Source organism: Ceratotherium simum, chromosome 18 (assembly GCF_057802395.1).
Source record: "Ceratotherium simum simum isolate JZ-2026a chromosome 18, ASM5780239v1, whole genome shotgun sequence".
Lineage (NCBI taxonomy): Eukaryota > Metazoa > Chordata > Mammalia > Perissodactyla > Rhinocerotidae > Ceratotherium > Ceratotherium simum.
The window spans coordinates 41,294,074-41,319,396 of record NC_141917.1 but is presented as its reverse complement, the minus strand read 5'-3'; the positions used below and the strand labels follow the sequence as shown (position 1 = coordinate 41,319,396).

The window sequence follows — 25,323 nt, the reverse complement described above, 5'->3', positions numbered from 1 at the left end:
AGGCAGAAGCCGACTGCTCCTGAGTGACTATCTTCCCCTGCACAGAAACTGACAGGCTTCTCAAGAGTCTGACTTGGCGGTAGTCAAGACATCATTTATCACTAAGAAAATGGACCAAAAGGTGTCTCTTTACTAACTCAAGCTCTTTATCTATTTGCAATATGCTTCCTCATGGAAAGAAGAAAACAAACAAACCCGAAAGGTTCCTTGTCTATTTGAATTATTTTTGCTAGCAAGTTAGAGAGGCCTTCAACTTCTGCAATTAGTTTCAACCAATTGTGCTGTAGGTTTTTTTTTTTTTTTTTAAAGATTTTATTTATTTTATTTTTTCCCCCCAAAGCCCCAGTGGATAGTTGTGTGTCGTAGCTGCACATCCTTCTAGTTGCTGCATGTGGGACTCGGCCTCAGGATGAACGGAGAAGTGGTGCCTCGATGCGCACCCGGGATCCAAACCCGGGCCGCCAGCATTGCAGCGCGCGCACTTAACCACCAAGCCACAGGGCCGGCCCAATTGTGCTGTAGGTTTACGGAAATTCATCACCTTCAGAATCCAGGTCAAAATGTGTTCTAAACCTACATGTGTTTGATTTAATAGAATGCCAAGAACAGTCAAAATTGGATCCAACGGCTTAATGCGATTCAGTTGAGTTAGCTCCTGCATAGGCAAAAACTCACTGAAATTTCTTCAGGAGTAGAATTTCTTATTTATACACACACACCCTTGTCTGTAAATTGGATCAAGAGAGTCAAGCTCTGTACTAAGTGTGCATATTGACAGTCTTTTAGTTTTTTCAAAAAACCCTATGGCCATAGGAATTCCCATTTTTCAGCTGGGAGATGAGATAGCTTACCCAAAATCACATGGCTCACCAACCTGGAGTTCCCTCTAAAGGGCTGCACTCTCTGAGTTACCTGCATGTTTAGGATGAATTCTATTGTCATCTAATAGAACTGTTTGGGCAGCCCCAGGCAAACTTGTATGGAAATTCATTCCTGAGGATACAAAAAACAAAGGTGCCAAATTAGGGGGAAAATAAAAATCCAACCCCTAAAACAGAGTCAGGCAGTCACTTCAGAAAGATTTCAATTGAAGTTTTACTCTTGATATATTATTGTAAGGAAGCTCTAATTATTGATACAAGCGAGCGCAATCCCCTCACCCTCCTTAACCTCTGGTGGGGAAACACTGCAGTCACCTGAGCCTGATAAGATGTCTGGCATTGTGTAGCCTGAATCTTCAAAAGATAAAGCCTTTAGTGTTCTTATCCAGCTTCTTGTCTGACTCAGCTCCCCCTCCCCCAGCTTAATACAATAGTGAGATCCAATGACAATTTCCAAGTTTTTTAACCAGGAAATGTATAAGACTCAAGTGCACCTGCTTACAGATACTTTTACGTCTTAAAATGACATCGGGTCACAAACACTGTATTAATTGGGTCTTTCCAGAGAGTTTCTTCTATTGCTCATTTTCCTCACGGGCAATGGATTTGTGCTCACTGTAACTGGACTCAAAGCATGCAAACAACTGATCACCTTCTTCTTCCCCAGTGTTTGAGGTCTACAATCGACTTATATCGAGTCCCCAAAGTTTTCGTCTTTTCCTTTCACGTGGTGGAGAGTGAATTCTCCGGGAACAATTCGGCGTAAAGAGGCAGCCTCCTGGGTTACCTCTGACCGCGTCGGGGGCTTCACTGTACCCCCAGGGACATCAGGCTGGAGCTGTCTGCCTTCGCCGTTTCTCATCCGAAGGTGGGGAGGGACCCCCCCAGGACCACCTCCCACCCCCGAGTCACCGGCTTGCCTGTTCAGATTACCCTCCGATACACTTTAAGCCTGCCCGATGTGCCGTCTCCAGGCCGCAGAGCCTTCAGGAAATCGCTCGGGAGAGAGGCATTAAGTGTCGGCGGCTACCACGCCTCCCACGTTTCAGCGCTAGCTTCCTACTCGGGGGGCGGTGGGAGGGAACACCAAGGCTCTCCAGCACTAGGGCAGAGTTCTGCTCGGCTGTACCCAGCTAGGAGGCTACAGAACTCAGGCAGCACCAGCCGATTTTCCGCTTTTCCCCGCTGGTTCTTCCGCCTGCACCGCCCTCGCGCTCACCCCCGCCCCCGTCCCCGTCTCCGCCCCTCCGCCCAGTCCACAGGAACCAGCGCCCTGGCCGCTCCCGCGCTTCTCTCGTGCCACCCGCGGCGGCCTGCCTTTTATAGTCACCGCAGCCAATGAGCGCTCTCCTTTCCTTCTGCCCGCCCGCCCGGCCAATCGCCGCGCCCCTTGTGTAATCTTCGGCTCCTCGGCTGCTCTCGGCTATTTTCGTTGTTGCTGGCTTTTTCAGGGGCTGCTCCCTCGCAGCCAGAGACGCTGCTTTTTTTTCCGGGTTCGGAGCCGTTCCGGATGCTTTAGGCTGCCGGATGTCTGATCTCCGGATAACTGAGGCGTTTCTGTACATGGATTATCTGGTAGGTGCGGGGCAGGGGTGGCGTGTCGCCTCTCGGACGCCGACGTGCCCGATATCCCTCTGCCTGGAGGAACAGCCTTTTTGCTTTCTTTCTTTGGGATGGGATGCCTTTGGGGTTCTTTCTCCCGCAGCCGCCTCTAGAGCTGTGCCGGGACCCGCACGGGCGGCCGCCTGGACCGCGGGGCCGCAGCGCGGAGGGCTGCTGGGGCTGACAGGTAAAGGTGCGGCCCGGGCCAGCCGCGCTGCGGGGCGAGGGGCGCGCTGGGGCTGCCCGAGAGATGGGGCCGCGGCGGCGGCGGCGGCGGCGGCGGGGCGTCCCCTGCCCGCGGTCGGGTTCTCGGCTTCCCTCTGCGCTCTGCACAGGACTTTCTTTCCGCGGAAGCAGGAGTTTTCCGCTCTCCCTTCAGCAGGACTCCAGGTACTATTAAAGAGCCATAACCAGAATGGCTCGCTAAGTGCCCGGCAGCCCCAGTCATTTGGTTGTTATTAGATCTCTAAAGCTATGACCTCAATCGCGGAGAGGGTTTAAAAGCACATTACCATAAAGTAGACGGGACTGAACTACATCGCAGTCTGGCCAGAACTGGTCCGGGAAGGGGCAGGCGTTGCCCACCGTTCCTGTCGTGGGTGCATGCCGCCTTTACCCTGTGCACGGATGGGATCCTAGCTGTGCTTTTAGGCCAGGCTTGTGCTGAGAAGTTTAGGTGGGAAAAGTGTCAGCACGGTGCTGGGACTGAGCATTATTTTAAAAACTGCCTAGTGTGTGCTTGTGGAATTATGCAAGCACCGTGAATTTGTTCCAGAAATTATATTTCCCCAGAGCTGCCTGTTTGTGTTCAGGGGGATCCTCACTGACATTGGCTGTGTTCGATCCTATGCAATTACCAGGTTTACCTTGTTAGCCGGAACCGCTAGTGCAGTGCAGAGTTGAAGTAGATGGTTAAAAACATTGATTCTCCTCTCATCTTGTTGGACACATGCAGTAGGTTTTCGACTGCCGATTGGCCTGGCAGAGATTTGCCAGTGCCTTCTAGGAATTCCACTTAAGGCTGTACTAAGAAAGACTGTAAATGCTTCCATGATCAAGAAGTGCTGGACAAGGACTGGTTTTATAACGTTACCTGGTATTTGGGGTTATTTTAGTTTAGCTGAAGGAGATGTTTCCCCTAAGGCTTCGTGGTTGATGATCTTGTGGGGAAGGGTGGTGATTGCAGTTAATATATGACCTTGTGGATGGAGCAGAGTCAAAATTTCTGAGTTCAAATTCTGTTTTGTTGTTCATTTGTTGATGTCAGTAATTTCTATTTTTGTGATGAAGGGACGTTATCCACCCACAACTAGAGCCGGTTAAAGGGGTTATCTGATTGTAAACGTTCTTTAAAATGCAGAGTGTTATGTAGGTTAAGAGAGTTGCCAAATGTTTCCTAAAGATTGTTTTCTAAATTAAATAACTGATTATAATTTGTAGCTTGTCTTATACAGTTCTATGGTTTTGTCTTGCAGTCTACCCAGATTAAAGCCAAAGTTTGTTGAGAATAATTACCAAGTAGGAAAGGGTGGCATTACCTATACTGCTGAGAGCTAATTTTGGATACTTAACTAAGTAGTTCCTAAAAAGGAAGTCAAGCGGTTCTGGTCGTTTTATTATTATTTTTCTTTACTGGGTGTGTTTTAAGTTTACAAATTGTATCGCAGACTTGTCTTTGAGGTGCCAAACCCACCAAAGCATTTAGTGAAAAAAAACTGAAAACTCTGGGGTAATTACTCAGGTTAATTTCCGGAGCGTCTAAGCATGGGTAGAGGAATGTTTGTGGGGATCTAGGTTACCTTAGAAGGAGATTAATTTCTTTGTCAATTTACTAGCAGTTTTGTGGCAAAATCAGTGGGCCTTGAATTTGACATGGCCTTTTTGTTTTACCTGCCACTCCCCCACAACCCAACTTTTGCGCTTGTATTAAAAAATTCATTGTTTTGTCACTTTAACTCTGCTTTTTAAAAAATTCACAAGTGCAGTGAAACAGTCCCATAAAAATCACTGGCTAATCATTGGATGTGAGAAAAAAATCTTAAAGGAAATGTCAGTTTTTATGAGTGTGCCAGGTATCCCCTGTGAAAGGATTTAAGAAAATCCTTAAACATTAAGTCCAGTTTTTACTGAAACTGGACTGAAAAAAAAGAAAAAAACAGCCCTCCTGTGGTGGTCTTTTGTGTTTACTTTTTGCTTATCCACTTTCAGAGAAAATGACGTGCCACACATCATTCTTTTCTTCTTGCCTTTCAGATTGACTTGGTTGCTCATGCCTAATTTTTACATGGTGTTTATTAAAAACCAATTTCTGAAAAATGAAAATTTCATTGACTGCATCTGGGGTCTTATTTTTAAAATAGATCAGTTCCCCAGTTCTTTTATTTACCTTCCAGAAAAAAATGCTCCTTTCGAGTTTGACTCTAGATTTTGCTGAGCTTGTGGACTAGAGGAAGCATCCTGCCCGTGCACTGGACAGGAATCATGGTGTGTGCCATCTTTTCTTTTCTTCTTTTTTTCTCTTTAATCGGTGTTTGACTTTCTTGTTGTTGATGTTGGAAGCTGGAAGAGGGAGCTCTGTGTGTGTATGTATTGTCCATTGTTCTTTAGACTGGATGTTATCACTTAACCTTTTTTATTTGGAGGAGAGTGGAAAGGAAGAGAAATGAGAAAACCGTAGAGGTACTATTTTTAACAGCTTTTAATAGGATTGCGGATATTAAAACAGATGATGAATCTCTCTGATCTTAGAGGTTGCTGTTGATTTCTTAAAAGAAATGTTCTCAATTAAAGGTGACAATGTGGGGGCCAGGGATAGTACCTTAATATTTAAGACAGGATTTTTATTGATTTCAGTTCAGGGAAATAATGGTAATTTACTAATCCTAAATAATTGCATGTATCACCCAGTGCCTGACTTGGTTCCTGGCACATAGTAGGGCCCAGTATTATTTGTTGAATTGAGTTACTATGAGACAGAAGGGACAATTCTACTTTTCTTGCCAGCTTCTAAAGTGAGACAAGATAAAATCTGTTTTGATTAGGTGTTTTGTTCTGGGGAATGCAGAATGTATCCTTTACTCTTAAACTTTAAGATTATCAAGATATAATTTGTTTAGCCTGGCTGGCAATTTAAATATAAAAATCTTGGTTTTCCTGTTAAGGGAATCTGCCTAGGAGGCCACACACCTTTTTCCCATTGTCATAATCGGCATTAAAGGCCATGTTTACACCTGTCAGATCTATGGGTAAAGATTTTGCTGCTGTTTCAACAGGGAGTACCAGCATCTTTCTCTCTCTCTTCTGACGGGTAGAACCAGTAAGACAATGTGCAGAGCTTTTCGAATAAGGTGGGAGAAAATAGTCAAGTTATAATGAAAGAGAAAAACATATCTACCAGGTTTTCCTGGGAAGTTGGACAAGATTAACTTCTAGATTCCTTTTAGTTAAAATTTTTTTTGTCCTAACTCTTACATGTTGATTGGTCTGGATTTCACCTTTTCTCCCTTCTGCCATCAAAGCAACAGCAATAAGATTTGTGATGCTTTGTGTAATGCCTATGGTGATTAAATGAGATAATAGAGGGAAGGTGATTTATACACAGCACACTGCTTTTCAGATGTAAAATGCTAATGTATTGTGGTTACGATGCTGATATTATTCTTATACTTCCTGTGGAATGACTATTACTGCTCAGTGGTAAATATTGGCCTACCTTTTAAACTAGTCTCAGTATATGGAAAGAGTTGGAGTGGTAATCAGCCAGCAGGAAGTCACAAGACTCTCTTGAGGATTTTTTAATACCTATAAAAATAAAACCACATTCTGATATTTTCATTAATCCATTCAGCAAACATTTATGGAACCTCTGCTTTGTGCCTGGCCTTGAATATCATGGGGGATGAGCACCCAGCTAGGATCCCCTTGGCTGTAGGACCAGCAGGCAGGTGGCTCTACAGGGACCTGTGGCAGGACAGGTTGGATAAGGCACATGGGGGAGGAGGCAGCTTCTGATGTGCTCCTTGGCTTTCTGGTACTTTTATTTTATGTGTTTGTTTCTTTTTTTTTTTTGCTGAGGAATATTGGCCCTGAGCTAACATCTGTGCCAATCGTCCTCTTCTTTGTATGTGGGACACCGCCACAGTGTGGCTTGATGAGTGGTGTGCAGGTCCGTGCCCGGGATCCAAACCTGTGAACCCTGGGCTGCCAAGGTGGAGTGCACGAACTTAACCACTAAGCAACCGGGCCAGCCCCTATATGTTTCTTTATTTTTTTGTGAACTAAAATGCAAAGTTGGACTTGAAAATGTGGCAACTAAATATGCTTGGTGAGTCTTGGATGCTAATTGTCAATTAATGATCATTGCATTTGTATATGCTCTTTGCCATTTAATAAGGCTGGGGTTCTAGATTTCTTCTTTGTATAGATTGGTGAATCTGCCCAATTTCTTGGTCACAGGCTGTACCTGCAAGTATAAAAATTCGTGTGTCAGTGGGGAAGATCTGGGGAGAGAGGTAGATGGATCAGCACAAATCCATCACAATTTGCAGAATGAAAACCAGCTAAGCAAGCAAGCAACCAACCAACCAAGTACAGAAACTCACGATGTGCTACAAAGAACACAGCCCATAGGTTCTAGTAAGTTGTAAATGAGCCTGTTCAAAAAGGCACATTTGTGATTTTTATCTAATGTTCAGTTATCTTCAAGTGTGCTAATTTTAACCTTGAATGACTATGAACATTGTAAGTTGTGTGTTGTGACTATGGTTAAACTGACTATAAAGTAATAATATAGGTCAAGCATTTTTTAGTCTTAACTGCAATTGGATTAGGCAGAGTCATGTAAATAGTATTTTATTAATCATAAGATAAAAATAATGCAAACACAATAAACAGATCTACCATCTTGGAGTTCTCAAAGCAAAAAAGTTTTAAGAACATCCTTACCGTTAGGCAGGAACTTGGATGTCAAGGCATTAGCTCTGGTCCTCGAGCTGTGTTGCTCCAATCTGGTAGTGTGAGTCCTGGGAGAGGACATACAGTGACATGATTCATACCCGCCAGGAGCTTGCACTCTGAAGGACGCCTAAGCCGTGTGCTTGTTGGCGTGCTGGGGGATGGGGGGAATTAAGCATATGAGTTATGAGGGTGAAATCAGTTAACAGTGTATTGAGCACTTATGTGTGCCAAAGTTGTAAACACTATCTACGTGTAATGGCATTAAACCGAGGCTCAGAGAAGTTGTGTAATTTCCCCAAATTCCTGCAGCTAACAAGCAGTAGAGCTAGGATTGTGGCCCCAGAGTCCTCCCTCTCATCGCCTTCCTTCCAGTTTGTGGTGTTAAAGCTGTTGGAATGCAGTTGAAATTTTTACAATGTATTTTGTGTAAATGTTATGCTGCTGCTTAAGTAAAGGGGTCCATAAAAGTGCTCCTTGACCCAGTAAAAGAAACCAGGGGCCGGGAGCAGGCTGACTGATGTTCCCGCCTCCTCAAGGACTTGGCTCTGCTAAATGATCTTTAAGAAGTCTGGATAGAAAGATAGACGGAAAGCTGTGTTGTATCTTGAGCCTTCTGCCTTACAGAGTGCTGACTATGGTCACTGAGGTGACCTTCAGCATCTAATGTTTCTTTGAATGACCACAAATGGGTTTCCAGGCAACTGTGTTACTCAGCCCCCTAGTGTCACCTCAGGGCTAGTTCCTGTCTGCCACAAGCCCCAATTTTCTTTTGAAGAGGTCACTGAGACTCAGGATCTATTTGTCAGCTTATTTGAAGGCTGCTATGCTCCTTTACCAAGTGCTGCCTGGAAAGTGGGGCTGTCCCCAGCAGGCACGAGGCCCCGAGTAGCCTTTTCCTTATGGATTTCATTTGGGCAAAGTCCCTGATGACACTAATGATAAAGGGTTTCTTTTTGAGATTGACTGGAGAGAAGGGAAGATTTTTTTTTTTTTTAGTTAAGGTCTGGTGAATGCATGGTAGATAAGAAAACGGGAGTTTCCCCTGATACTTCTCACAGATTGAATTAATGATGAGTTTTATTTTGGAGCCTGCAGCCTCCTTGAGTTCTGCCGTGCTGACATCTTCCCAAATGCTTCAGGTGTTTGGATGAGTGTAGAAGCCCAGTACTGGTTGACCCTCATTTCTGAGTGTCTGCAAAGTGTTTGGACACAGTGACTTCCAGCAGGCCTGGCTTCATGGGTATGCGGCCACGCGGGCCATGTTTAGAAGATCGCCACGCTTGGTTTAATGCTCTGTGGTCACCATCTTGAAATTCTTAATTTCTGGCAGTTGGCGTTTTCATTTTGTGCTGGGCCCCCAAAGTTATGTAGCTGGTCCTGACTTCTAGTGCTTAATAGTGCTTAAGTTAAGACATGGGGATATCCCCTGAATGACCCCGGGGCAATGGCCGTCATCAGAGTCTGTCACTCGAATCAGCGCGGGGTCCCTGACCATCTTGATTGCCATTTTTTTTTTTTTTTTTTGGTGAGGAAGATCAGCCCTGAGCTAACATCTGCCAGTCCTCCTCTTTTTGCTGAGGAAGACTGGCCCTGGGCTAACATCCATGCCCATCTTCCTCCACTTTATATGGGACGCCGCCACAGCATGGCTTGCCAAGCGGTGCATTGGTGCGCGCCCGGGATCCGATCCAGCAAACTCCGGGGCGGCGCAGCGGAGCGCGCGCACTTTTAACCGCTTGCGCCACCAGGCCGGCCCCTTGATGGCCATTTTATCACTAGAATTGAGTCTTGTGCCTGGTAAATAGGAGACTATGTACGAAGTACAGTGCAGTGTTGTACTTGCACTACCTAATTTAATTCTCCCAACAGTCCTGTTAACCAGATACTACTGACTTACAAAAGACTTACTGACTTAGGAAAGAGGGAACTTGAGGCTGGAATATTGGCCAGAATCATGTAACCCGTGGAGTGTCAGGACTCGGGTATGAGCCTAGCTTGGCACATTCCAAGCCCATGCTTGTGAGCATTATTCAGTAATGCCTACCTAATAATAATTAATAGTTGTTCAGAAGATGAGTGAGGGGGCCCCATGAATCATAGACGCAATGCCGGAAGTTGAGGGGTCACTTGATTGCTGCTGTCGTGTGGTTACTTGAGAGATGCCCTCCTGGGAACTCAGTGACAGCCTAGCTCCCGCTGGGGAAGCTGTGTGGGTTTGTACCTTATGGTGAGAGAGTTTGCTCACTGATTTGCTTTCATTTGTTGACCTACTGTCTCCTTCACTGTTTTGCATAAACGTTGGTGTTCTGCTCTTTGGCTCAGAGCCAAACACACCTACATGATTTTGATACCGTCTAACCACTTGAAAAGTTGGATTTGCAGGACAGTCTAATTTATCAGGTTCTTTTTTACCTAAGTTTGCTGGGAACTGTTCTGACCTCTGGACTGTTTCTCTCAGGGTTAAGGACTTATCTCCTGGTAATTGTGTCCATGTCTCCCCTAGAGGGATTCCTTTGGGTTCTTTTTTCAATAGGATAGCTGCTTCTCTGGCCTCTCACTGTTGGGGAAGGCAGATGTGAGTCTGGAGCCATCCCAGGACCATTGATTGAGGCTCAGAAGGGCTGCATCTGTTTCTAATCAATCTACACATGGAGTCAAGAGCTAAAATGAAATACAGTTCTTTCAAAGTTTTATTTTTAATAAATACAAGTATTCAGAAAAGTACAGAAAATAAACACTTCTATGTACCTGCCTCCCTGATTGAACAGTTATTAACATTTTGCCACTTTAAGTTCAAAACCCTGGTGCACTTTAAAAAAAAAAACCAGAAAGAAAAAAAAATTATAGCTAAAGCCTACTGCTCCCCCATGCTTTCTTTCTCCAACCTTCTCAGTGGTGACAACAGTCCCAAAGTTAGTGGGTATCATTCTCGTGTATGTTTTCGCATTTTTATTATATTTGCATGCATGCATAAACAATATAGAGTATTCTTTTGTGTGTGTTAACAATTTTACAAAAATTGTAACATACCACTCATCTTTTTGAAATGTGTTTTACTTCTCTAATGTTTTTGAGATTAATAAATGTTGCTATATGTCTCAGTAGATGTTTGTTTTATATTTTGGGTTTGGATATTACCATTTCTGCTTTTATATATAGGGATCTTATTTGGATTTTGTGAGAAGCTCACAAAAGAGAACAGGTGTTGGTTTTTTTTTTTTTGAGGAAGATTGGCCCTAAGCTAACATCCTTTGCCAATCTTCCTCTTTTTGCTGAGGAAGATTAGCCCTGAGCTAACATCTGTGCCCATCTTCCTCTATTTTGTGTATGGGATGCCGCCACAGCATGGCTTGATCAGCTGTGTGTAGGTCCACACCAGGGATGTGAACCTGCAAACTTGTGAACCCTGGGCCGCCAAAGCGGAGCACATGAACTTAACTACCACACCACTGGGACGGCCCCAGTTGTTGGTTTTGTTTGTTTGTTTGTTTGTTTTGTGAGGAAGATCAGCCCTGAGCTAACATCCATGCTAATCCTCTTCTTTTTGCCGAGGAAGACCGGCTCTGAGCTAACATCTATTGCCGATCCTCCTCCTTTTTTCTCCCCAAAGCCCCAGTAGATAGTTGTATGTCATAGCTGCACATCCTTCTAGTTGCTGTATGTGGGACGCGGCCTCAGCATGGCTGGACAAGTGGTGTGTCGGTGTGCGCACGGGATCCGAACCCGGGCCGCCAGTAGTGAAGCGCACGCTCTTAACCGCTAAGCCATGGGGCCTAGTTGTTGGTTTTGAGGCCTAGTTTTGTGTGTGTGTTTTCTTGTTTTGAGTACTCACAATGAATCACATAAATTATTTAATAAAATTTTATGAGCATTTCAGTCTCTATTATGATTCATCAGTTTGTTTTACAGCTTATAACGATCATTTTGTAATCATATTAACACAGGTACATGTAAACATATACATACATATATATTCTTGCCTGTGCAAGGACTAAGATTATTTTGGTAACATTACTTTAAAGTGAAAGCTTAGTGAAGGAAATTTGGAAAGCACAGCAAAGCACGATGGAAAGAAATATCTGTAATCCAGCAACCCACAGAGAACCAGGTGACATTTTTCAACCCTGCATCATAATGAAGATATAGTTTTACAGCTTGCTTTTTACACTTGTGAATGTTTAAATTTTAACAATTCTGCAATGTTAATTTTCTGCATTATACTAGTAAACCATACTTTTCTTAACTAATTACCTTTTCATTGGGTATTTTATGTTTGCTCCAGTTTTGGCTGTTATATAAATAATGCTGCAATGGACATTCCATATAAACTCTTCTGGGTATTTTACGGTGGTCTTATCGTAAGGAGCAGTAGTTCTCTGGTACTTTAATGAGTCTTACTACAAAAAGGGGTTCCATTGCCAAGTATGTTTGGAAATTGGGTCAGACAAGTTTCTTTACAGCCTTTAATATGCAAATGAACATGGTGAATCTCTAAAAGGGAGATTACTACATGCATTGTTTCTAATCCTTGGGAGTATTGTTGCTTTATGATCAAGTTCTAGAAATACATTTGTAGGGTCAAAGGATACCTGCATTTTAAAGCTCTTGGCATTGATTAAATAAGTTAATATTTGTAATGCACTCAGAACAGTGCCTGGATATAATCAGTTGCTGTTTTGTTTTTTTTGTTTATAATTTTATTTATTTATTTTTTTTCCCCCAAAGCCCCAGTAGATAGTTGTATGTCATAGTTGCACATCCTTCCAGTTGCTGTATGTGGGACTCGGCCTCAGCATGGCCAGAGAAGCAGTGCGTCGGTGCGTGCCCGGGATCCGAACCCAGGCCGCCAACAGCGGAGCACGCACACTTAACCGCTAAGCCACGGGGCTGGCCCTCAGTTGCTGTTTAAGTCAAAGTTATGTAATAGCAAAGTTGGTGGTGATGATTATTAATATTTATTGAGAATTTACTCTGTTCTAGATTCTGCAGGAAGTGCTTAATATGTATTCACCATTCATTTAGTCCTTTCAACAACCCTCTGAGAGGTCTAAGAACTATTATTATTCCTATTTTATGGATGAGGAAACAGGGTCAGAACAGATTGAGTAATCACAACTGCCTCAGTTGTTATAAGGGTTGGTGACACGTGTATAATCTTCATCTGTACATATTTTTATTACTGCAATGGAGAAGAGAAGAAACTTTGAAGCCCTGTACTTGATCCCTTCTGGAATAGCTATCTTTCTTTCCAGTCTTTCTTTCTAATACTATGATTCTTTCTTTCTAATACTATGATTTAAGTGATCATAAAGTTGCCTTTACATAATTTATCATTTATTCACTCAAACAACTTGAATTTTTTATAAGCTTTTTATGTTCTGGTGCTGTCCTGGGCCTTAGGGATATACAAGTGAATAAGACATTGGTCTGCCCTCAAGGAACTTACACCCTTGTAGAGATGAAAAATAAGCAATTACATTTAGGAGTGGATAATCTATTTAGAGGGAAATAAAGGTTATTAAGGGAGTATAAGAAGGGGAAACTTAACCTAGGCTTGAGGGCCGAGGAGAGCTTCCCACAGGAGTCATTTCTAATCTGCAACATTGAAGTTGAGTAGAGTTGGCCCAGTGACAGGCAGGACGAGGGCCAGGCAGAAGGAACAGCTTGTGTAGAGACTTGGGGGTGAGTAACCCATCACTTCAGGGAACTCCAAGGGCTCAGTGTGGCTGGAGCAGAGTCAGGAGCAGTTGCTACACGTGAAGAGGCAGAGCCTAGCATATGGGAACCTTCAGAGTTTGCCTGGAGTGACATGATTAGATCTGGCTGCGGTGTGAAGAAGGATTGGGAGAGGGAGGCCAGACTAGAGCAAGAAGACCAGTCAGAAAGGTGCTGTCCTGATTCAGGAATGAAATGATGGTATCCACAACCAGGTAGCGGTGGAGGGATACAGAAAAGTAGATGGATTTAAGCAACATTTAAGAATTGCCAGAATTTTGTAATTAGTTGTAGAAAATGAGAACAAAGGAGATTTTAAGGATAATTCTCAGGTTTTTGGTTTGAGCATTGTTCTGGTTATCTATTACTGAGTAACAAACTACCTTAAAACAGTGGCTTAACTCAAAAACAATTATTTTACTCCTGAATCTGGAGGTAAATTGGGTTTAGCTAGGCTGTCCTTGCTTAGGATCCTTTATGAAGTTACAGTCAGATGGTGGTTGGGGTCATCTCAAGGCTTGTTCATACACTTGTCTGGCATCTGGCCTGGGAACACGCATATAGCTGGGGGCTGGAAAAGTGTGGACTCCTCGGGCCTCTCTCTTCATGTGGTCTTTCTGCATGTTGCCTCAGGGTAGCTGCATTTCTCACATTCAGGCTGAAGGCTTGCAGAGCGAATGTACCAAGGGAAACTGGCAGAAGCTGCTGGTCTTTTCTAACCTAGCCTCAGCAGTCATGCAGCATCACATTCTGCATTCTGTTCATCAGGGCAGTCACGAAGGCGTGCTCAGGGTCAAGGGCGGGAGATGGACACCACCTCTTGGTGGGAAGAAGTCGAAGAATTTATGGGCATGTTTTAGAACCACCACGGGCATTGGGATGGCTAATGGGGTCATGTACTGTGGTGGGTCACACTTGAAGGAATAGCATGATGGGAGGGAAAATGAGGAGTTTGATTTTGGTGTTACCAAATTTGCGCTGCTTGTGCAAAACTCAAGTTGAGATTTCATGTAGGAAGATGGGAGCTCAGAGATGACTCTTGGAGATGTAGTTAAAAACAATAGGTAACATTTATTGTTACTCACCATATATTATATTATATTATTACTATTGTATGGGAGGCATGGTGTATTTTTCATGCATTATTCATTTACTATTATCATTTTAGAGATTAGAAAACTGAGGCTTAGAGAAATTGAGTATCATTCCCATGACGTGTTGAAGATGAAGCCAGAATTTGAACTCAGATCTGGCTAATGTCTGACCTCACATTCTTTTTTTTTTTTTTTTTGGTGAGGAAGATCAGCCCTGAGCTAACATCCATGCCAATCCTCCTCTTTTTGCTGAGGAAGACTGGCCCTGAGCTAACATCTATTGCCAATCCTCCTCCTATTTCTCTCCAAAGCCCCAGTAGATAGTTGTACATCATAGTTGCACATCCTTCTAGTTGCTGTATGTGGGACGCCACCTCAGCATGGCCTGACATGTCCGGATCCGAACCCGGGCCGCCAGTAGCGGAGCACGCGCACTTAACCACTAAGCCACGGGGCCAGCCCCTGACCTCACATTCTTAACCATTTAGATTCAGTTATCATCTGAAGCCGTTGCCACGAATGAGCTTGCCCAGGGAGAATTGTGCAGAGTGGGAGGAGAGGAACCCCGAGGAAGCCCCACTGCCTCAGTCAATGCTGACACATAGTAGGCACGCAGTTTTTGTGGGATTAGCAAAAGGAAAGGAACCTAAAAAGTAGCCCAAGAGAAAGAACAGAAAGGTTGGAAGAAAACCTGGAGAGTGTCCTTCAAGAAGGCTGAGAAGGAGACTTGCAGAGGGAGGAAGTGGCCCATTGTGTTCAAGATTGCCTAGAGATCATGAAAGATAATGATTGAAAAGTGACTGGATTCACGTCAGTAGTGACCTTGGCCAGAACGTTCTCAGAGGCGGAGTGGGAGGTGAGGAAATGACACTGCAGTAGTTTAGTCTGTCAAGAAATTTCACCATGAAAGAGAAGACAGATAGGGCTGTAACTGGAGGGGTGAGGGAGTTGAGGCTTGGCTTTCCTTTTTATTTATTTATTTATATATATATTTTTGCCCCAAAGCCCCAGTAGATAGTCGTATGTCATAGTTGCACAGCCTTCTAGTTGCTGTATGTGGGATGTGGCCTCAGCATGGCCGGAGAAGTGGTGCATCGGTGCACACCTGGGATCCGAACCCCGGGCCGCCAGCAGCAGAGCGCCGCACTTAACCGCTAAGCCATGGGGCCGGCCCTCGGCTTTCCTTTTTAAATGGCACTGAACTTGAGATGGTTAAATGCTGATGAAGTAGAATGTGACCTCATTTTGCAGAGTGTGACTGAAATATGGTGGGGTTAGGGGTTTGAGTGCCTGGGTCTGAAGAAGCCACGGTGAAGAATGAGAGTGAGGGATGACCAGGGAACCAGAAGTGTCTGTTGCTGTGCACTATTGAAGTCAGAGACCATGACTGAGCAATAACACAAATGGTGGCTGCGTGCCTTTATTATTATTTTTTTTTCTTCCAGACTTTGTAGCTGTTTGGGTGTAGGTTTCAAGAGGATGGGCAATTAGCTTGATAAGGGTTAGGATTTTTCCACAGTGAGTCAATGGGTGGATAGTAGGGTAGAGGAATTTAGGATTCTGGCAAGAAAATGGTTGAGGTGATAGACCATGAGCTCTGAGTTAATGGAAAAGAGGGAAGGGTGAATAGGAAGAGGATGCAGGGGGACTGGTTGTCTTGATGAGGCTGGCCAAAAGGTGTTCCTTGGAGTAACTGTTCAGAGAACTGGAGGGAGAGGAAGTTCACTGTGGGCAGACAGTAGGATGTGTGAATTTGTGGTTGTAGAGGTAGGGCAGGTCTCTGAGAGGAGGCTCCAGTGTGTGGCTATGGCCAGCAGCTGCAAAGATGGGGAGGTTAGGAGGCAGAAGAGGAAGTACAGTCAAGGTGTTGGATGGAGAATCTTTGTGGATGGTGAAGTCAACCAGGACTAGGGCAGGACTGAGGTTGGAATGAAAGGCTGAACCAGATTCAGAAATCCTCAGTGGGGGCCGGCCCCGTGGTGCAGCGGTTAAGCGCGCGCGCTCCGCTGCTGGCGGCCCGGGGTTCGGATCCGGGGCACGCACTGACGCACCGCTTGTCTGGCCATGCTGTGGTGGCATCCCACATAAAGTGGAGGAAGATGGGCACAGATGTTAGCTCAGGGCCAGTCAAGAGGAGGATTGGCATGGATGTTAGCTCAGGGCTGAGTTCCTCACAAAAAAAAAAAAAAAGAAAGGAAGAAATCCTCAGTGAATGAAGGGAAGGTTGGCCAATGTCATTGACAAGGAGAGGTAGACAGTGCTAGATACTAGATGCTCGTTGTCCTGAGTCCTTGAACGTGGTCCTGTGCTCTTTGATAGGAGTAGGGGAGGAGGAGTGGTCTGGAGATCCTCGAGGGTGATCTCGAGGGGTTGAATTAGGTCACAAAGTGGAAGGGACATTTAACAAAGCTTTTGTGGGTGTAGAGGAGTTTGTTTCATGGTTGAGTACCATGGGCCTTGAGTTGAACTGCCTGCTCCACCACTCTAACTGTAGCTTTGGCAAGTTACTTAACTTCTCAGTGCCTTACTTTCCTCCTCTGTAAAGTGGGGAGAGTTAAGAGTACCTGCCTCTTGGGTTTGTTGTGTGGATTAGCTGAAATAATCCCTGTACTCTAGAACAGTGTCTGACACCTTTCTTTACCACCTGCTCTTGCTCATCATCATAGTAAAAAAAAAAAAAAAAAAAAACCTTCACAGCATTTAGAGTGGCAGGCACTTTGTAAGAGCCCTATGGGGTGGGTACTAGTATCATCTCCATTTTTCACATGTTAAACTGAGACGCAGAAATGTTAAGCAACTTGTTTAAGGAGATACAGCTAATAAGTGGCACAGCTGGGATTTGAACCCAGGAAATCTGGCCCCAAAGCCCTCCCTCTTAACCAGTACTACGTAATTAGTGCATATTAACTGAACCGCCATCCCCACCTGTGCCGCCATCATCACCACCTCTGTGGCCAAGGGTTCAATGGAAAGGTTGGGGAGGGAGGGAACTAGTGTGAGGCTGGCTTGTTGGACACGAGGTACAGAGCACTGTGGAGTGAGGGCAACTGTAATATGAAAGATGATGGAATCACGTTAGGTGTTTTCCCAAAATAATTTGATCTAGCAGTTGCCAAGTTAGGGGGTTGGGAAAAGGTTAGGCCCAAGTTAATTGTGTTATGGAGGGAGTCCCAGTTCAGTTAAATAAACCCACAGCTCAATTGCTTGATTCTTAAGACCCTCAACCTGTACTTTTCTGCTAAGAGGGGTTACACTTCTGAGGGAGTCCTGGTCCCTGGTGAGGGAGGAGACTGGACTCTCTCAAGGGACTGGGTCACTGTCTCTCTGTCACATGGGCTGCATCTTCTTGGAGGGCTCCCGGGGTTTGGGTCCTTGCTGGCAGCAGACTCCCAGGGCAGAGAACTGGTGGTTGGAAGCGCTGAGTCCAGAAGCTGATGAAGAGGCCCAGGCTGAGGCCTGTCAACGGGACTGGGAGCCAGTTGCAGGCAGCTTGTGGGAGCCAGGAGTTTGTTTTATTAGGGCAGCCTGGGAAGTTAGCCCGCATGTGTTATGTCTGGAACAATCACGTAGTAATCTGGATGCGTTATTAATGAAGCTGAAATGGCCTGTGTGATCCTGACTTCTGTCTAATTAAATCGATCCCAGAACATAGCATTGCAGAAATAATTTTTGGTTGGAGAGTTCACCTTTTCCCTCCTACTCTTCCAGTCCTTCACTACCAAAACTGAATTGAGGCTCCCTCCAGGGCTGCTCCAGGGGCTGCCTTCGACAGTCATGCTTATGGGGACCACACAGAGGTACCCAGCTCAGCTCGCCAAGGTACCCGTTGTGCAAGTATGTCACAGTGCAGGGCTGGGTTATGGGCCTGTTTGTGTTCTCAGACCCTGGCACAGATGCACGGGATAGGTGCTAAGCAATGGCTGGACTGAGAGGCTGCACAGTTAAGGGCACTGAGCTTGGAGCCAGCCTGCCTGCATTTGCATTCTAGCTCTGTCACTTACCTGCTGTGCAGCCTCTGTGCCTCAGTTTCCTCATATGCAAAATGGGCATTAATAATAGTACCTACCTCACAGAATTGAGTTAAAATATAGAAAGCAATTGAAAGAGAGCCTGGCACCATTAGCACTGTAAAAGTGTTTGCTTTTATTACATTGGGACTTTGAATATAAAACGAGGACTTATGATACTGTTGTCACCCCAGAAATTCCACACCAGTTCTGTGCATTTTTCTAGTACCAGCCTTTCAAAAATCTTTCTGCCTCCACCTAATAAACATAGTACAGAGTAACTGGGTTAAAGATATTGCAGCTGCCTGTTGGTGTTTTAAGTGGCAGCTGTTTCTGATTTACACGAGTGAAAGGTCCTGGCTTGGGGTACGGTGGCCCACATCTCTCCTCGGGCCAGTTCTGCTTATGGCTGTTATGTAAGTTTGGACAAATGAGATGACTCACTTCAAACTTAATGGGCAAATTTTCTGAGGTTCTGCTCTAGAATTATATTATTGTTTGGAACTCTCAACTTCTCTTTTGTTGGAATCAAACAGTTTGAAAGTCAAGTTTCTGTTTTTGAGAACATCTCCCCCAGAATGTGATGGATGCACTGGCTCTTTTATGCCTTCTTCCTTTATGCATGTTTTCTGAGAGCAAGCATGTTGTAGAGGACGGAGCACCGGACTGATTTATTGGATAATGTGGCTGTTCTTTGTCATTTTGAATGTTTCCTGAATGTGGCTGGTTCTTTTTTAAAGTCCCAGCACTAGATGGAGAAAACCCCTTGTGATTATTGAATTTCTCTGTTTTATTTTATATAGAAATATTGTGCTTCTATATTGTTCACCAGTAATATTTATCTTAAAGTAACATAATTTTTCCCATGACTTGTTGAGTTTTCAAGATGCATATTTTACAGACTGGGTCATTTAGGCAGGATTATTTGATCATTCCTGGGTTTCCCTTGTATTTCTTGACTTTTTCAGAGCTGTTACTGACCTGACCTTGGCTGTGGGCAGGATTACTTCTTGAGCCTGAAGTGGAGCTGTTCTCTATCATTTCTATGGACTCAGGCTGCAATTTTTCTGCAGCCTGAGTGTGTAGGAAATAGATTCCTATGCTGGTGATGTTTTAGTTTTCCCCCAAATATGTCTTTATTTGGGGAGAATGCCTAACTGTATTGGTCATCTTTGGAAATACCTTTAAGTAAATATTTTCCATTTCTTGTCTTCTGAGTGCTTACAGTTTTATCAAAAATAATTAATTTTGTGAGCTTAATATTCACCTTGAATAGTTTCATAGAACAGACTTAGTAAAAATTTTCTCTTTTGATTCCATGTCAAGAAGATATCTTCAATTGCTGATTTTAAAACTCTTCAGGGCCGGCCCTGTGGCTTAGCGGTTAAGTGCGCGCGCTCCGCTACTGGCGGCCCGGGTTCGGATCCTGGGCGCGCACCTACGCACCGCTTCTCCGGCCATGCTGAGGCCGCGTCCCACATACAGCAACTAGGAGGGTGTGCACCTATGACATACAGCTATCCTACTGGGGCTTTGGGGGGAAAAAAAAAGGAGGAGGATTGGCAATAGATGTTAGCTCAGAGCCGGTCTTCCTGAGCAACAAAAGGAGGATTAGCACAGATGTTAGCTCAGGGCTGATCTTCCTCACACACACACACAAAAAAACAGCTCTTCAAATCAGATTCTTTGTTATGTAGGAGAACACAAGTGTAATGAAATAAGTTGCTGAAAAAGTTAAAATTATCAAAACCTGTGTAAGAAGTGATGCATATTTTAATTCTTTATACAAAAGTTGTCTTAATAAACCAACATAAAAATACATGATTATGAAGAAATGATGGAGATGAAGAATCAAGATTTAACATGCTTAGTGATGGTTTGATTATTTTATGTCTTTTAGAGCAGTTCTCTTCTCTTTCCCAAATCCAGAGTGCTTAAGAGTTCATCTCTGAGGCAAAGATTATTTATCCCAATTGCTTTATATTATTGCAGTGAGTGATATTAAAACAACAGCAGCAACGACCAATGAATATTCTTCTAAGAGTGGGTGTGGTAGCATTTTCCTGGGTATTCAAAATTAACAAGGACTTTTGTTTTACTAAACAACATTTTAATCAGTGTTTATTATCCTGAAATGAAACGTAGAGATTTTAGGTCCTTGATTTTAATTCAGATGTACAGCCCTGTGTTCAAATACCTAACTACATAAGAAAAGGATCTGCTAGGTTTTAAAATATTCCATGAAGGATATATGTCAGTTTAGTTTTGGGAGAAGAAAAGCCCTACCCACCCTTTCTCCCAACCTCTCTCCCTTCTTCCTACCTAACTTTCCTCACTCAACAAATGCTTAATTGAGAGCTTAATATTCGTTAGGCACTTGGGCATCATAGATAATACAGGAAGAACTCTTTGTCTATTGAACTATAGCCTGAAACATTGACTGTAAATACAGTTCTTTGCTGGTGGGAAAACCCCAGATGATGGGTTAGAACAGAGGGGACAAACTTTTTCTATCAAGGGCCAGCTAGTAAATATTTTAGGCTTTGCAGGCCGTAGAGTCTCTGCCTCAACTACTCAACTCTGCCTTTGTAGCACGAAAGCAGCCATACATAATATATAAACAGATGTGGCTGTGTTCCAATAAAGCTTTATTTATAAAAACAGGCAGTGGGCCAGATTTGGCCCACAGATTGTAGTTGGCTAACCACTGGGCTAGTAGAATAGGATTTACCTCCTTGAAGAAGAGAGGCAGTATTTCATTATATTTTTCACTAGCATCAGAATTTTGGTTTTTGTACTTGCAGGATACCTTTAAATAAGGAGACAGTACAGTCAGTAGCTTCAGTTTTTGAAGAACAGCAACAGTATACTGTGAATCTCCAGAAGGCAGACTACAATAAGAGAGTCAAAATTATAGGAAGGCAGGTCTTGGTTCAGGGTAAGGAAGCACCTTCTTATGATAAGGTTTATTCATGTGCCTTGAATGGGAAACGACAAAGCAGAAGCTGCTCCCCACCTGTTAGGGACCTTCTGGAAAGGGGTTCACGCCTTGAGTGAGAAGGCAAAGTAGATGGAAGGTTCCTTTCAACTTTTCCCCTACTTACCATTTGGTCCCAATACATGAGGCAGTCTCTCTTCACTTGATCATGAGTTATTTAAAAATCATTGTGGTATAGGGGGGGATTTCAAATGTTTCTTTTCCTTTCATGTAAGCAATGGTATTCTTTTTTTCCAACCAATTTTATGCATAACTCACATATATTGAAAAAAAAAGTAATATTTTATTATACATGATTTTTACAAATTTATACTTATGATATTTACTTATTGTGTTATATATTATTCTTATATGTTATTATCAGTGAGGCCAATGAAGCTGTTTTGATAAGCACAAAATTTAGATTTACATGAATTTAACTTAGATTCATTTGGATGGATGAGAACTGAAGGCTTATAGTCTAGGTTTATTTGATTGTACATTTTATTCCTTCTTTTTTGTGACATTAAGGAAAAACAGGATTCCAATAGAATCATAGTTGCAAAGCTTACAGATTTTAAAGTAGATCAGACTTAGATTAATCCTCAATCAGAAGGCAGAATACAGCTCTTATTCTGAGACTTGTCCCCCCCATCTCCTCCCCCCACCAAAAGAAGTTACTCTGGCAGCACAAGGGAGTGTGTGGGTGGGCTCCAGTGTGTTAAAATTTCACGTACAGTACATTTGAGTATGTGTTTTTCTTCATTTCAGTCTCTAAAATAATAAAAATTCAATTTTTTTTTCAGAAACATCTCTCAAATATCCGACTGCTTCTTGGAACCCTATCTGGGATGTAGAGTTTGAAAACTACACCACAGTTTAGAGTCAGACCTGGGTCGAAATCTGGGTTCTGTCACTTACCTGCCATGTGCTAGTAACTCTCAGATTTTCCTCTGACAGACAGGCCTAGAAATACCCCTACGGCTCTCATGGTGAGAACTGAGTGAGATGAGAGTGCAAAACACCCAGCCCATAGTTGTCTCTCAATAAATGTCATTTTAATCACGGCCAGCCATCATTTTAAACTGTATTGTTTATGGATCCCTAAGATTTCAATAGGTACGGTTTCATTTGCCTTGACTAGAAATGATTCACCATCTTAAAGGAATGATTGACTAGGAACTCTGCCCTTACAAATGCCAGTTACTCACTTGAAAGGAGTGGGCTTGTGGGGGGTGTGGCCACCCTATTTGTAGGTGACGATTCCATTTTGTGGCCTGAGAGTAGAGACAGGAGTGTGGAGAGATCCATCCTCCCTGGTGGAGGGTAGGAGTTTGAGAGGCTCGCTTATCCACACAGTCAGAAGCAAGGGCAATGAGTATGCAGACTTTCCTCGTTAGATTGTTATGTCAACTGCCCCATCTCTGTCTTAGCAGTAATTAGCAGTAAAAGCCATGCACCGAGAAGGGCCAGTGTGAACACCTGTGGAGAAGGTGAACGGCAAGGGAAGGGATGAGGGCTTCTGCCACTTGGCACCCAGACGATAGGGATAGGGATAGGAGAAAATCTGCAGGACTTAGGAAAAGTCATGTCCCTTGTAAAAGAAAGGGGAAATAGGCTGAGTCCCTGGGGACCAAAAGTAGTTAGATCCCAGCAACCTGAGTGGGGCACAGAGAGCCTAACCATCTTGATTGAGGTTATTTGTCTTCAGCAAGTGTAAGAAAGTGGTATGGCTGTTTATGTGTCTCAAGTTTGGGGGTATTAGATACTGAACAGTGACCCAAAGAAATTGATCCTGAAGCCGGGTCCTAGAGAGGAGCCAGACAAGATCCCGAGGGGCCAGGAGGTTATGGTAGGGAGTTGAGTTGCATTTAAGATTACTCTTAAACTGATAAATGGTTTTAAGCAGGAGGTGGTAGGACCTGATTTGTGTATTGAAAACTTGCACTAGGTGCTGCCTGGAGACTGGATTATACAGGGGCAGGAGGGGGTCTGGGGTGGGGGTGTAGTGAGGGGACATGACATGATGACAACGACACACCCATGACACGACACCTGTTGGGGAAGCTCGTCCGCGTCCCAGCAGTAGATGTGGGCAGCTTGGCCTCGGCTTCAGTGGGTTTGAGAGAATGTCTTCCCTTTGCCCAGCACCTGATGCTTGCTTACTTGATCCGATAAGGTTAGTAGTGTAAGTGTTACTCCTCTCTTCTCATGTCTGAGGACCAGTTATTAAAGTTCAGGGCGGCTGAGTAGATTTTCTAAGGTCACACCCTGAATGATTTGAACCCAGGTCTGTCTAAACTCAAAGCTCACACTTACCTTTCTTCACTTTCCACAGTCAGAAAAACAAGAGGAAAAGTCCAGATGTTCTAATTTGTAAACCATTAGGAAATTTTTTGACCCTTTAAATGGTTAGACCACATTCTCCTGTAACCAGTGGTTCTTTCTGGGTGGTACAATAAGTTTTATAAGTTAATATGGAGGTATTGATTTCGTAAAAGGGCTTGACCATTTGAATATTTTGAGGACTTTAAATATAGATTTGACAGTATAAGCATCATGCTCAAGATAGAGGCTTAAAATGATAAGTTCAAAGACAGAATCCCTAAATGACAGTTTCTAAGGTTTTAGTAGAAAGGCAGTGCTGAAAAGTTGTACTCAATTATATCCAAAAGGTAATGGGAGAGAGGGAATGGAGGATAAATCCATATTTTAGAGAATTAAAAAATATAATTTTCCTTATGATTCTAAGTAATGATGCTCCTAAGTGTCTAGTGGGCAATGAATTGCAAACTAGATGCCTATCATTTTAAAATAATATCATAAAATATTAATGATATTGAATATTAAAATGTTGTGATAATGGAATAATAAAATTTCACATAATGTAGACTAAAACCTCTTCAGTTTAAACATAGATGTAAATTGCCTGGCTGGACAATAATGTGGGGTCTGGCTGAAGTGAATGGATTTTTTTTTGGCTTCTGCTGCTGGGTCTGTGGGGGCAGAGTGTGGGGTGCCAAGCCCTCTGGCCTTGGAGCATTTCTTCCTTTGGGGGATCTTGGAGTTAGTGTCCTGGTTTACAGTGTTTCCAGTGAGAAGTCCGAGTGCTGGAATGTGGAGACCTGAATCCAAGGTGTCCACAGAAGCTGATGGCAGAGGGCATCTCCCAGGGCCCCCCCGTGTCTAGGGCCCCTTAGTGCAGATGCGTGGTGGAATTTGTGTGCCTGGAGCACAGTAGACACTGAAAAAATAAGTACACAGAAATTTGGCATTTACTGTGTTTCCTTTTATAACTCATTTAATCGTCTTAGTACCCCCTGAGATAGGTACGACTGGTATCTGCATTTTACAAATGACAGATTGAGATGCAAAGAGGTGAAGTAACTTGCCCAAGGTCCCACAGATAGTAAGTTGTACAGCTGGGATTTGATTCCAGGAAGTCTGGCACCCAGATCTATGCTCTCAGTGGCTCCCTGAACTGCTTCTTAATAAATATCTGTGGACTGTTGAATTGAGTGTCTGATGCTGTGACTTTTCATGGGAGAATATTTTCAAAGCAAAGTTGTTGAAAGCTTTTCTGGCATCCATTATTTTATTGTCCATAATATTGTTAGAATGACCACACCTGCTCTGAAAAATAGTAATACCCCAAATCCGCTCTCCCCACACATTCTATTCCTTTATTTTAGTTTTCTTCATGGCACTTACCATCATCTCGCTTGACTCATTTGTTGCTTTGCCTGCCATCCCCACTAGAGGGTGGGCTCTGGGAGAGCAGGGGCTTTTTGCCCTGCTCCGTCTCCAGCCAGCGGAGGACACTGCCCGGCATAGAGTAGGTGCTCAGGACAAATACGTATTTCTTTATTTGATGAAGAGGATTAATGCAAAGTACACTGGTGCCTTCAACTTGGTCATCGAAAATCCTTAAGCCTTTCAAAAGGATCACCACTCCATCCCACCCTTACCATACTGGGGCGGTGAAACATCCCAGGGATATTGCATCGGTAGCCTGGGGAGTTACAGTATGAAAGCTCAGGTCTTCCAGTTGTCGTGGTGTATGGAAATTATTTTGTATAAAGTTAATGAGA

At 43.7% G+C, this 25,323-nt stretch overlaps 1 protein-coding gene across 5 annotated transcripts in view; it reads left to right on the top strand.

The window, feature by feature from the left end:
- Nucleotides 1–2,338: 2,338 nt before the first annotated feature.
- ARL15 (ARF like GTPase 15) overlaps nt 2,339–25,323 on the top strand; it is a 415,164-nt gene continuing 392,179 nt past the window's right edge. For 3 of the 5 annotated variants that reach the window (XM_087443273.1, XM_087443275.1, XM_087443272.1), the window contains exon 1: nt 2,394–2,456. Coding sequence is in view for 1 of the 5 variants with exons in the window: in XM_087443271.1 (XP_087299397.1) it covers nt 2,409–2,456 (48 nt within the window). In the remaining 4 variants the exon portion in view is untranslated. Of the gene's footprint in view, nt 2,457–6,938; nt 7,119–25,323 lie in introns of all 5 variants that reach the window. The other 2 variants (XM_087443274.1, XM_087443271.1) reach the window with 2 other exon arrangements.